The sequence below is a fragment of the Nestor notabilis genome, unplaced genomic scaffold (assembly GCF_000696875.1).
Source record: "Nestor notabilis isolate BGI_N333 unplaced genomic scaffold, ASM69687v1 scaffold17111, whole genome shotgun sequence".
Lineage (NCBI taxonomy): Eukaryota > Metazoa > Chordata > Aves > Psittaciformes > Psittacidae > Nestor > Nestor notabilis.
Window position 1 is genome coordinate 1577 of NW_009915389.1, and position 13717 is coordinate 15293.

The window sequence follows — 13717 nt, forward strand, 5'->3', positions numbered from 1 at the left end:
TGTCCAACCTGGCCTTGAACACTGCCAGGGATGGAGCATTTACCACTTCTTTGGGCAACCTGTTCCAGTGCCTCAGAATCCTCACAGTAAAGAACTTCTTCCCTACATCTAACCTGAACTTCCCCTGTTCAAGTTTAAGCATTTGTTCCCAAATGCCTCCTTAGGCGGCCAACAAGAAAAAGGGGGATACTTTTGATATGCTTACTCTGTTACTAACAGAGTATTAATATAGCAGGAAGGATGGAATATATGGGAGGATGGAAGCAGCAGAGTATGACTTGGCATGCTCCTTTCCTTGCACCAAAGCCTTTGGAGCAAACACACCATGGTGCACTGCTGTCCTGTAGCCTCCAAAGGTCTGAGATGGGCATCCAGACTAATGAGGGACTGGGTTTAAACTCATTGAGTGGAGATTGAGATGAGCTTTGAGGCAGAAGCTCTTCCCTGGGAGGGTGCTGAGGCGCTGGCACAGGGTGCCCAGAGGAGCTGTGGCTGCCCCATCCCTGGCAGTGTTCAAGGCCAGGTTGGACACAGGGGCTTGGAGCAACCTGTTCTAGTGGAAGGTGTCCCTGCCCGTGGCAGGGGCTGGAACTGGAGGAGCTTTAAGGTCCCTTCAACCCAAAAACTTCTGTGATTCTATGATAATACTTTATGGATTTATCATTGGAAAAGGGGTAGATGTTGATGGTTAGAAACTAAAGAGGAAGCACTGGGGGAATCTGGTAACTTTCACTGTTAATCCAGGCTGTGTTTTACCATCAGGGATGCCTTATGCAGGTGGTGATACAAAAAGGCTTTTGTGGTTCTGATGTCCAGCACCTTGGTTGAGGCCAGTGCTGTGTTCCCAACAAACAAATCTGCTTTTCCCTGTCGTGCTGGGGGGTGCCAAGGCCATGCGAGCAGTGATGGGACAGTGCTACCTTGGCCAAAACCTGTGTTTCCCATCCCTGGAATGGGGTGGATGGGTTAATCTGAATTAAAGACTGGTCCTAAGCTCAGTTTGCCGTGCTCAGGGCTGATGGGGGTGGCGGAGGGGTTGATCTCTGCTCTGTGCTCTCCTGCACTCATTTGTAACCCACTTTTCCCTTCTCTCCCAACAGGAGCTTGTGTGAAGTGACAGGACAAACATGCTTAACTTAAGGACTTGTGTGGCAAAGCTGAGGCCATTGACGGCCTCGCAGACTGTAAAGACAATTTCCCAACACAGGCTGGCAGCACCCAGGACGTTTCAACAGATCCGGTGCTACAGCGCACCAGTGGCTGCCGAGCCCTTTTTGAGTGGGACTAGTTCAAACTACGTGGAGGAAATGTATTATGCTTGGCTGGAAAATCCCAAAAGTGTACATAAGGTAAGGAGCCACCTCGCCAGCATCTCGCCTTCGCTTCTCTCTCTGTGTGTCTGAGCAGTGGGGTCAGGTAAGTGCACGTGTCCCAAGAAGGACTGAGTTCAACCGGAGGGGCCAGCTGGTTGTGGATCTTCCTTCTGCCTCGCTTTGCCCGAAAGAAACATCAGTGATGCCTTGAGCAAGAGCCAAGAGGAGTGTCTCTGTTCAAGAGGGAATGCCGTGGGCTTGTGGAATGCAGGAAGCATCCTGGATTGCAAGTGGATACAAGGAATGGCTTCTCCTGGGAATCTACCTTCAACAAGCTGCTGATGCTTCATTTCTTCCAGCTCTGCTCGCTCATCAGGAGGGTTTATTCTGGGCGGTGGGGGGCAGGGAGTATATTCCCCACATCTCCACTGGTTGATTTTGTGTTTCAGGCATGGATGGTGTTATGTTTTGGGGTGGGTGGGCTGTACCTAAGCTTGATTTTGAGCTTGTGCACATAAAGCCAGATGGCTGATCTGCAGCCTGGGGAGGGGACTGGTCTGGTGGCCAGAGGGATTCCCACCAATTGTTCCTGAACTTAACACTGCAAAGCAACCTGACCATGGGCAGTATGTGCAGAGGTCTCTCTTGATCTGAGTTACTGAAGCTCCTCCAGGGAGGTGAAGGCTCTTTGGCCTCGAGTCCATAGGTGAGGGCTCAGCCGGGAGGAAGGTTTCTGAAACCTGACTGATTTTTTCCCCATCCCCAGTATTTCACAAGGAAAATGTTCCTCTAGTGACTAAGTTTCAGCATTACCCAGGGGATTTTTAAGACAGTTTCACACATGTCCTGATGTAGAGCAGGGATTTTCTCTGTTCAGTTGCACATGAGCAGTATGTACAGGACACGATGGTTAAATGAACAGTCAGGGCTGAGTAAGGAATCTTATGCCCCAATGCTTGCATCAGCATTGAGTGTGTGCACTGATCCCACACATCCAAAATGCACAGCCTGTGGGGTGCTGTAAAGGTCTTAAGGTAGGATCAAAGCTGGATTTTCACAAAGTGTTGACTTTATGCTAAGCCAGGCAATACAAACTCGGAAAACACAAAGCATGTTGGTTTGGGCTGTGCCCTTTGTCAAATAGTGACTTGAAAGCTACCCAAGTACATTCAGGTGGTGCAACCCCATCTTTCAGAGGCAGGATATTGAATTAAAAGCCAGGAATCTGAGTGCTGTAGAGAGGGTTACACCAGTTGTGTCTTTACCAAAGAGTCTCCACTATCTGATAGTGGCTCTTTGACGTATGGACCTGGCTCAGTCTTGAATGTTGCTCTGAGCAGATGTGAGGGTAAATATCAAGAATAGCTGGGGCAGCTGGCTGGGAAGTGTGTTTGGGTTGTGAGGCCAGACCCCTGGGAGCTCTTCTGGCCTTGTCGCCTCTCTAATGTAGCCCATGTAGCTTCATCAGCTCGTCTGTAGGCAGCCAGCGCCCTGGTCCAGTGGTTATGGTGAAGAACTGCTCCCTTTGCTGTGTTCTCCTCTCTGCACTGCTCCCTGGCTCACCCTGTCCCCACTGGGACACTGAGCTGCTATTACGGGATCAGGGTTGTGGCTGGCCCCGCTCCTGTGCTCTGGCATGACGCTGAAGCAGCAGTGGAGTGTGACACCCTTGTCCTTGATAAGCACTGGCCTCCATCCTTTTAGGTGTAGGGTCAGGCCCGGCTGTGGCTTATCTGTCCCCTGCATAGGGCAGGGACTGTAGCTCCTCCCTGTGCTGCTTGTGGCTGGTGAGGGAGAGACCTTCCACCAGGGAAGGGCTGGGGTTTCTTTGCTGTTGCCATCAAAGCTATGAGAGCTCCAGCCGGCACAACTGTCCTGCTGAGCAAAGTGGATTCCCTTCCTCTGTGCAGACACTGGTGGTTTAAACTGCAGGGGGCATTTGGGTGCTTGTTTAAAGTAGAAAAGATTAAAACCCAAAACAGGCTGATTCAGCTTTTTTTCTGTGTCCAGGCCTTCAGCTGAACGCAGGTTTCCTGAGGCTGATGAGTAAGTAAGAGCATCGTCCTGCGGGAGGAGCAGGCGAGGTTGTGAGGATCAGTGCTTGCTCCTGGGACCACTTCCCAAGGGAGCAGAGACACCCTCTTCCTGCCCCTGCTATGCCAGCTCCGATGCAGGGCTGGCTGCTGGTGATGCTCGGCGCAGCCCGTGCTGCTCCCCAGGACCCTGAGCAACCTGCTTGCTTCAGGGCAGCTGTCCAGAGAGCTTTGACCACACGTAGATGACACCCGTGGTCACACATGTGGGACAAGTTCAGCCTTCCCAAACGGCAGCCCCTGTATGTAAGTTGAACTGGTGTCCAGTTCTGGGCCCCTCACTGCAAGAGAGACATTGAGGTGCTGGATGGGGCCAGAGAAGGGCACCAGAGCTGGTGCAGGGCCTGGAGCACAAGTGTGATGAGGAACAGCTGAGGGACCTGGGGGTTTAGTGTGGAGAAGAGAAGGCTCAGAGGGGACCTGATCGCTCTCTGCAACTGCCTGACAGGAGGATGGAGCCAGGAGGGGGCTGGTCTCTGCTCCCAAGGAACAAGGGATGGGACAAGAGGAAATGGCCTCAAGCTGCCCCAGGGCAGGTTTAGCTGGAGCTGAGGAACAATTCCTTGCCCAGAGGGTGCTCAGGCATTGGAACAGGCTGCCCAGGGCAGGGCTGGAGTCACCATCCCTGCAAGTGTTCACACACCATGTAGATGAAGCCCTCAGTGCCAGGGGTTAGTGGTGGCCTTGGCACTGCTGGGGAATGCTTGGACTTGATGAGTTTAAAGCTCTTTTCCAACCTGGTTGATTCCATGATTCTATGAAAGGGATGCATCTTTCCCCATAGGTATGTGCATCAAACGGTCTTTTAATATGCCAGTGGTTTGATTTTGACACTGAAGTGGGTTTATGACCACAACACACGTGGCCCAGCTTCACCGACACAATGTCAAGAGCCCGGGGCAGTGCCTTTGCTGTGTCCTTTGCAGTCGTGCTCACAATGGGCCTGGCCCAGGTTTGGTAGGAGTCTCCTTGAGAGTTTGAAATGTTTGGGTTTCGATACTGTCTTCCGAAGTGAGTGCCACGGAGCATTGAAGTTCCTTGGTTATGTTATGGTCCATAGGCAATGCAGATCAATAGCTGCTTGACCCCTTACTCTCAGCACAGGTTACCTGCTGTGACTTTGGTTCAGGCTTCTCCTCTTCCAGCCTTAAGCTCTGAATGTTCCTCCTGTTCTCGCTGCTGAAGCAGGAGGTGCTGCCTGGTTTGCTGACCACGCAGAGCAGGTCTGGTCAGTGCTTTCTGTTCCCTGAAGTCTGTGGCAGCAGAAAGGAGCAGGGACACAGCCTGAGCAGGAGGTAGAGGCCATGTCTCCCTGTGCACCTCCCAGCCTGGAGCAGCCTCACCCCAATTAGAGGTGCCCAGTGGCGGATGGGAAACGTCACCACTCTCCCCTTGCCATGTGTGAGAGAGCTCTGAGGAAACAGCTTCTCCACCCCCTGCTCCAGGAAACAAGACTGAGAACTGAAGTAAAAGATGCTGGTTTCACTTGGTGAGCTGGTCTGGGGCTGTTTTCGAGGGAGAAGCCTGTGGTGAGCTCTGCTCTCAGAACTGAGCTCAGAATCCCTCTAAAGCCTGAACTTAGCTCTCTCCCATCCTGCTGGGAACACTGGTCTGGCAGATGCCTTGTGCTGTGGCTGTGGTGGGACGTGTGGCTGTAGGATGGTCTAAAAATGAGGTGAATTTGAGCTCACCTTACTCAATACATATGTTATACCTTGTGTATATATGTAAGAGCCCAGGAGCTCTTGCAGGGCTGCCATGGGCAGAGAGGGTTGGAGGGGAATAACCCAGTGAGGTTTGTTTTACTGCTGCTGCGTTCAGCAAGGGCTGGAGTAAGGCAAAGTCCTTCCCTTGATAAAGCTGGGGCTGGTCAGCCTCTCCCAGAGGGTACGTGAGCTCCAGAGGCACCTGCACTGGTCACCAGAAACCCCCGGGGTGGCTCTTGTATAGTCCTCAATTCAAAACCACACCAGCACTTGAAGGCTGATGTTTTCATGGTGCTTATCAGGGCCACAGCCTTTACCAGGGTTGGCCTGAAATACTCTGTAATTATGTTGGGCAATAAAGCATTTAGTGAAAGTGCCTGAACTGACCAAGCTGGTGCCACACCTTGTTTGGAGAGCTTGGAATGAGCTTTTTCTTTCAAAACAGAAGCAAATTGCACCTCCCAGAGGTTAATGTTGAATGTCAGAAGAGGGGAGGTCACAAAGGCCTCCTGGCTCTGTCCCTGTCCCCCCAGCACCACTGCCACTGCCCTCCCTGGGCTGGCAGATGCTCTTTCTTGCCTGTCTTTTATTTTCCAGTGCATTAAAGCAACCTTCAGCCCCCCCGCAAAGCAGCCAGCCAGATTTTCCTCCCTGTCCCAAGGGCACCGAGCCCATCTCGGGGTGTTTATACCTCCTGCTTGCAGGAGCCAATGGCTTTGGGGGCACCTGTGATTCTAGGAAGGGGAAAGGGTTTGGGCTGCCCTTGCCAGGAGTAAGGATCATACAAAAAGCAGCTCTTTTGCTACTGAACCTTCCTTTAGCAATCGGAGCAGGGTCGGGTGTTTTCTATCTTTGCTTTTGGGGTGGGTTTTTTCCCCTCTTTCCTTTTGGGAGCTATTATTTATCAGTTACAGTGCCAAATTATTCCAGATTTTGTTTATGTTCCTTCAGCGTGACCTGTTTCTAAATATATTCACCTTGTGCAAGTGTGTGATGGGATGTCTGGGTAAATCTGGGCTGGAAATAGCTTCTTGGGGCATGTGATGGAGGAAGGGGGAGAGCTGGTGTTCCTCTGGCACAGGGCAGGTTTCCAGTCCCCTCCACCCTCCTAGTGGTGCAAAAGCTGTGTTTTCCGCCCCAAGCCCCCACTGGAGTTGATCTCATGTCTCTTTTTGATGTGGTTTGAACATGCTGCATTGACCGGGCAGCGCTTCACCTGTCTCTGCATCGTAGAACAGAGTCAATTCAGTTGGAAAAGAGCTTTAAGATCATCAGGTCCAACCATTCCCAGCACTGCCAAGGCCACCACTAACCCCTGGCACTGAGGGCTTCATCTACATGGTGTGTGAACACTTGCAGGGCCGGTGACTCCAGCCCTGCCCTGGGCAGCCTGTTCCAATGCCTGAGCACCCTCTGGGCAAGGAATTGTTCCTCAGCTCCAGCTAAACCTGCCCTGGGGCAGCTTGAGGCCATTTCCTCTTGTCCCATCCCTTGTTCCTTGGGAGCAGAGACCAGCCCCCTCCTGGCTCCATCCTTCTGTCAGGCAGTTGCAGAGAGCGATAAGGTCCCCCTTGAGCCTTCTCTTCTCCACGCTAAACCCCCCAGGTCCCTCAGCCCTTCCTCATCACACTTGTGCTCCAGGCCCTGCTCCAGCTCCGGTGCCCTTCTCTGGCCCCACTCCAGCACCATCAGTGGGGTTGGTTTGGTGCTCTCTACACACGAGGTTCGGGGCATGCAGAGTGCTGAGGTTGGAGGAGAGACCCTGGGCTGAAACCTGCTGCTGCAGCTGCAGTGTCGGGTACGCGCCGGGACACGGATGCTGTTTGCTTTGCCCTTGTCCTTTGGGATCAGTCAATGGCAGGGGTAAGAGCGTGACAGGAGGATGTGGCTTGGACTTTGCTCTGCTGGTCTCTCCTCTTCCACAGGTCTGCTGCTGCCTCTCCCAGTACACAGGTCAGCTTGGGTTTTGTCTGAGATGCTTCAGGGCTGGACAATGTGGCTTATGCTGGGTCTTTGGCCATTTAAACCATGGAAAAGAGGAAGAGGTGTATTTGATTACAGGGCAAAACCATTTCAGAAAGTAATGTGGGTGTTTAGAGGGCAGTCTTGTGGAAAGCAGGAAACAAGAGCCTGGAGGCCAGGCTGGGGCTTGTTGCTCAGAGTCACAGTTTCAAGAGCCAAGCTGGGTGAGGGGTGTCACCATGTCCTGTCCCAGCTGCTGCTGCCGAGGGAGGAGGGCTCTGAGGATGGTCTCATGCCAAAAGAAATAATCCAGAGGGATGGGAGGAGGGATAATGGCATCACTAGAATGGCAGGAGAGCTTTGGTGCTCTCTTGTTGAAGGCAGCAGATGCCTTCAGCAGTGGCTGTGTGAGCTGGGGCATAGGGAGGGGGCAGCTCTGTCCCTGGGGGATTTGACTTCCCGCTTTGGCAATAGAGCTGTGACCCTGGTACCACCGAGCGAGGAGGGGTTTGGGTCGTGGATAATGACCCTGTCTCCTCTCTTCTTTCTCTTTCTCTAGTCGTGGGACATCTTCTTTCGCAACGCCAATGCTGGAGCTGCTCCAGGCACCGCTTACCAAAGCCCCCCTCCACTCAGTACCAGCCTTTCCACGCTTACCCAAGCCCAGTTCCTGGGTCAAGCACAGCCCAACGTAGATAAACTGGTGGAGGATCATCTTGCAGTACAGTCTCTCATCAGGGCTTATCAGGTAAGGAGACTGTGCGAGGAGGAGCCTGCCCTGCATACAGGGGTGTGTAGTAGTCGAGCTGGGCTGGGTTAGTGCAGTTGATGCATGTGTTTGGCATGGAGAGCATGCTGGATGCCTGCTGGGCTGCCTGGTTTTTAAAAGGAGTTGCTGATCTGGGCAGAGGCTTAACTGGTGCTTTGCTGGACAATAGGAAGATCAAAGCTATTGCCACCCAAAGGGAGCAGGGAAGGGGTGGTCTTGGTGGTTTGCTGGCTTCTGGAATGATGCTCCTGCCATGCTCAGCAGTGGTGTGGGACACCCATCCTGCTTCCCCTGTGGTGCTGAAAGATCTTCTGAGGTCCTAAAATAAAAGTTCAGGAAACATCTCCTTATGATTTGCAACCTGGAGGTGGGCTGTGGTGCTGCTGGGCTGCAGCTCAGACCGATGCTGCTGAAGTCAGCCTTCTGGGAGACACAAGTTTCAAGCAGGAAGGAAACATCTGTTGGCTAGGGGATGGCCAGCAAGTATTTAACTCGAGAGAACATTTAAATGTGTTTCTGTACCTCTGATCGCACTCCAGTTTGTCAAGTGTGGGGATCTCTCACTGGGACTGTGGCAAGAAGTGAACAAACCCAGGTGCTGTGGCAGAGTGACCTGTTCCTGCATAGAAGCTCCTGCTGCAGGTCGTGTTCCTGCTCAGATATGAGGAAATCCAGCACACAGGGCCACAGGTTAAGGCAAGAACTGCAGCACTGGACAAGTCCAAAGATCTGCCCAGGCTTGGTCCTGTTCCCTGGTTTGAAGGTGCCCGTCCCTGCCTGTCTCCAGAGCTGAGGAGCCGACATCAGTGCTGGGACACTGCCTGCTTTTCCGTAGGGAGGGACCTGTTTGTGACGACCTGCATCTTCCTTTGTGACTGGCTCCGTGGGAGGTGACCCTGCCAGCTTGCTCCAGCTCAGGTGGATCCTGGTGACCTGTTTCTAAAGGCCACGCAGCTCTCACTGGTGGAACAAGAGAGCAGATGCCAAGTTCAAACAAGTGGAAGCAGCAGCTTCAAGTCAGCAATTTGAACGCAAAGCCTGTAACCCTTTCTGCATTCCCATCACCTCCTCAGTCTCTGAGTGGCAGCACTGGGACGTGATTGCTCTTGGATGTATTTTTCTAAGTTCTCTCCTGTGAGAAATCCACCTCCTTTCCCACCCTGGTGTCCCTGTGGGGCTGTAGCTGCAGTGGGGGAGTTCAGTGCAGTGTATGGAGGTATGAAAGAGTAGGAAGGCAGAATGAAGTTCTACCTGTGATAGGGAACATACTTAAAACACCAGGCAACTACTCCTTACTTGGATGAGCTGGATCCATCCTCTCCATGCCAGGACTCCTCTTTGGCTCACTGCAGGGTGCAGTTTATTTTTCCTTCTTTGTTGTCCAGTGTACCTGAGGAAACCCTTCTTGTTACTCTTTCCATCCCCAGCCAAGTCCAGCTCCAGCTGCTCCTTGGTTTTCCTGAACCAATCCCTGCCCTCTCAGGCCGTATCCCTGTAATCTCCCCAAGATGTGTATCGCTGCCTCCACAGCCTGTGCATTTTCCTGCTGTGTTTTAGTCTGGCTCAGAGGTCTTGACTTCACTAAGCTGGCCTCCTGCCTCCCTTGGCCAGCTTCTTGCATGTCAGGACTGGGAGCTCTTGCACCCTAAGAACTATGTCACTCTCATTCACCCCTTTGCCCCCAAGGGATCCCACACACTAGCACTCAAACCAGCCAAAAGTCTGCCTTCCTGAGGTTTAGGGTCCTGAGTCTACCCATCCTGTACCCTAAAGATTGAGAGTTCCACCAGGGTGTGATTGCTGCAGCCCAGGCTTCCTCCAGTTTTGCTCACTAATGCAGAACAACTCATTGGAGAGGTTAAGAAGCCCAGCATTGCTTCTCCTCTGGTCGGGCTCTCCAGCATCTCTGCTAGGAAGTTGTCCTCAACCCTCTCCAGTAGTTTCCTGGATTGCTTTTCTGTCAGCTGGGTGGCTGAAGTCCCAGTCAGGGTGATGCTTCCTGCAGATACCTGCTGTGGTCTTGTTTGGGGTTGGGGGCTAAGAGGCTTGAGGTGCATGTGAAGAATAACAACCTGCGTGGCTCCTATGGGGGAAGAGACCCTCTCTTCACTGTCACACCATTCTGAGGATTTGCTGCATACCTGCAGGCTGCTGAGTCAACCTCGAAGCCACCAGGAACTCCAGGCTCAAAGCTCTTTGCTGGATAAAGTGTCCTCCTGGTCCTGGTGAGAGCATCCTGGCCATGGGGAACAATGTGCTGCCAACTGCTAGATGATGGGCCAGCCCCATGCTTTATTGCAAGAGAGACAAGCAAATAGTTCTCAGGAAAAGCTGGCCCAGACGAAGAGCTTCCCATGTGGCCAGCAGTGCCCAGGGGCACGTTGTCATCTGGCCCTGCAGAGAGCAGGGCAGGGGATTGGTGCTTTCTTAGCAGTTTGCCTTAATGCCAATGGCTAGTTTCAGGCTCTGGCTGGTAAAACCACACAAATCCTTTCCTAACCCCCCCTTGGGACACTCTGGGTAGGAATGCCTTTGTGGGAGAGAAAGTCAGAGCAGTATGTGTGGTTTGTGCAAGAGATTTAGTAATACCCTTGTATACAAGTGCTTATTCTAACTGGCAACAGTGTTGATGGTTGGGAGCGTCGTTCCCACAGTGGAAAGGCAGCACCGCAACCAGCACCATGGCAGTTGTGTCCCGCTCCCAGCTGAGGTGAGCCTGAAGCTTCCAGAGCAGGAGCTGTCAGGAACTAAGCTGTGGCATGCCAAGTGGAGAGGGCTGCTCCTGAGATAAATGGAGTTTGCCCAGCGAGATGTGCTGAGGTCCATCTGTGTCCATCTCTTGTGAAGGCAAAAGCAAAACTCACCATTACCTCTGTGGCTCCCGATGTGGATTCAGACCCAGGTGGTGACTCCTGGCCTCCTGCTGCCAGAGCAACTTGGTAGTTCTGTACCTGCCACTTCCCAGAAGAGTGCTCCCACTCCTGCTGTAGGGTCCTGTCTCCAGAGGGATGCTGTGAGCTGCTGATCTCTAGTAGCACAGATGGGCACATGTGCTTCAGACACCTTTCTGGAGCTACTGCTGCTGGTGGCAATGCTGGTTTCCTCTGCCATGTTGGCAAGAGAGCACCTAGATCTGCCAAAATCTGGAAAATGGACTCTTCGGTTGCTACGATGCTCAGGAGGAAACCATCAGTATGGAGTTACTGCATCTGTAGAGAGGAGGTGCTCAGGCTGGACGCGGGAAAAGTGGTGGGAGACCCTTGGACCTCAGTTCTGGAAGGTCTCTGCTGTGGAGGAGATTGCCTTGCCCATGGCTTCAGACAAAGCAGAACAGTCCTTGAAGCTGGTGGTACTCACACCTATGTGCTGTTGATGAAAGTAAATCAGGCTTCTCCAGGCTTTAGTTGCAGCCAGAAGTTGGGGTGGCTCTGCAGCAAATGTAAAGAGGGAAACTGCATGCCTTCTATTTTTATTTTAAGGAATGTTTCTGCAATTAACATGTGTTAATGACTAATCTGTGTTGTTGCTTCCAGGTCAGGGGTCATCACATTGCAAAGCTTGATCCTCTTGGCATTAGTTGTGTAAATTTTGATGATGCGCCAGTAACTGTTTCTTCAAACGTTGGTGAGAATTACTCTGCAAATTTGTTCTAATGTAATTTAACTTTTTTACCCCTCCCCTCTTTTGTTTTTCTCCCTTTCCCCTCTCCCTCTTGGTACCTGTTCTCCTTTCCATTCCTGGCTCATTTCATAGATTCGAGGGCATCATGTAGCACAACTCGACCCACTGGGCATCTTGGATGCAGATCTGGACTCCTCCCTTCCAGCTGATATTATCACATCCACAGACAAATTGGGTGAGGGCTTTGAGAGCAGTTAGTGCTGCATTGCTTGAGCTCCTCTCTCTTTCATAGCTTTGTAGGTAGATTGCTTCATCAGTAAGGGGGGAAAGGTCTTAAGTTTCCTTAGTAATGATCACTCTAAATTTATAGTCAACCGGCTGCTGCGGAGCAGTTCTGCCCCCGTCCGGCCACCCTGGCAAATGGGTCCTGTGCCAAAACCTTATTGCTCGGCTCATGTTCCTCCTCCAGCGGGTGCCAATTAACTTTGTCATTGAGCTCACTCCTCCAGGAATGGAAGCCATTGCATCCTCTGGAAATGCAAAGCAGAGAGGCTTTGTGCTGGGGAGAGCTGGAGGTCTGTTCCCTCAGCTCCTTGCTGCTCTTGGGGGCGCTGAGAGCTGGGGGAATGGGCTGGCTTTGTCCCACTGGGGCTGAGAAGCACCTCTTGGTGTGCCCCTGTGGTGATGCCTTGCCCTCCTTCGCTCCCAGCTTGCCACAGCATCCATAAATCCCACAATTGCCCCCTTTTTCCAAGACTGAGCCCTGCCAGTGATCATAACAAGGAAGCTTTGGGATGCGTTCCCATCCGAGTAGAGAGGTGGAGATCCCAATGCCTTTGAGCGAAAGATGCATGAGTGTTGCACAGAAACGTGTGTGGTGCCTAGGACTTGAAATCCTAATCTGGAAGTGCTTGAACTCGGAGCCTCTCAGTGTGCTTTACACTTGATCTCTGTAGTTACGCTGCCATTCTTTTAGCTAGAGCGAGGTTGTGGCGCTGAGCTCTGTCACCTTGCTGGTGCTTTCCAAGGGTCGTCACCCTGGCACTATGAGCACTCGAGAGGCATGCTTCTAACTTAGAGTAGAGCAGCAGTAATGACTACTAACCTTGCACAACTGAAACAGCTGATCAGAGCGCACGGTGCATGTAAACCACCTTGATTCCTTGTTCAGCTGCCAGCACAGGGACATCGGCCCTGGACCTGCTGGACCTTCGTGCAGGATTACGTGTACTGGGAGCGGGAGGCAAAAATTAGGTTTTGGTTGTCCCAGCTCATTGGATGATGGGGAAGCTGCTTCATCCTGAGGTCTGGATTTCTGATGTGCTTGTCCTGAGGACCAAGCTCTGGCTGCGCCTCAGGAGCCGGCTGGCTCTGAGCTGGAGCAAGCCCTATGCCTGTGAGATTTTGCTCAGGAGAGGTGGGGAGATGTTGGCCATGAACTCAGGCGCAGGAGAGGGCACAAGTACTTGTAGCTGGCACTGCTAGGGGAGCCGGGCGATGCTTGTAGGTGACTTTGAAGCCGCTCCCAGGGGCTGGGCAGAGGAAACTCTTTTCTAGTTCGTGGTTTTTGGCCTATGCATTGGGTTCTACAGTCCTGAAGCAGAGCAGCAGAGGAGAGCTCTGAAGCCCTGTGCCTGGTGGACATGTTTCCCTCTTGAGAGGATGAAACCCAGAGCTGGACAGCTGCAAGTTGTTGCAGTGACTCTTCTCCCTCATGAGAAAAGCGACCCCCAGGCTGGTCTCAGGAGAGCGCAGCAGAGGGGCAGAATCCCCTCCCTCGACCTGCTGCTCACGCTGCTGGGGTGCAGCCCAGCACACGGGGTGGTTCTGGGCTGCAAGTGGACATTGCCAGCTCATGTCCAGTTTGTCACCCACCAGCACCTCCAAGTCCTTCTCTGCAAGGCTGCTCTCCATCCATGAATCCATCCATCCATCCATCCATCCCCCAGTCTCTGCTGGGACTGGGGATTGCCCCAACCCTTGCACTTGGCCTTGTTGAACTTCATAAACTTAACAGGGGCCCACTCCTCCAGCCTGTCCTGGTCGTCTGGATGGCATCCCTTCCCTCCAGTGTATCAAGTGCACCACTCAGCTTGGCGTCACCTGCAGCCTGGCTGGAGTGCCCTCAATCCCACTATCCATGCCATTGATGAAGATACTAAACTGCATTGGTCCCATTATAGGCCCTTGAGGGACACTGCTTCTTACTGCTTTCCACTTAGACATTGAACTCATGGGGCTGCTTCAGTAGGG

General features: G+C 52.6%; 1 protein-coding gene across 1 annotated transcript in view; it reads left to right on the plus strand.

Moving 5' to 3' along the window:
• Positions 1-1097: 1097 nt before the first annotated feature.
• Positions 1098-13717, plus strand: part of OGDH (oxoglutarate (alpha-ketoglutarate) dehydrogenase (lipoamide)) — a gene marked incomplete at its 3' end in the record, with an annotated part of 26758 nt that continues 14138 nt past the window's right edge. Inside the window, exons 1-3 of the mRNA XM_010024123.1 lie at positions 1098-1349; positions 7634-7822; positions 11597-11699. Of these exons, the coding sequence (XP_010022425.1) occupies positions 1128-1349; positions 7634-7822; positions 11597-11699 (514 nt within the window). The remainder of the gene's footprint in view (positions 1350-7633; positions 7823-11596; positions 11700-13717) is intronic.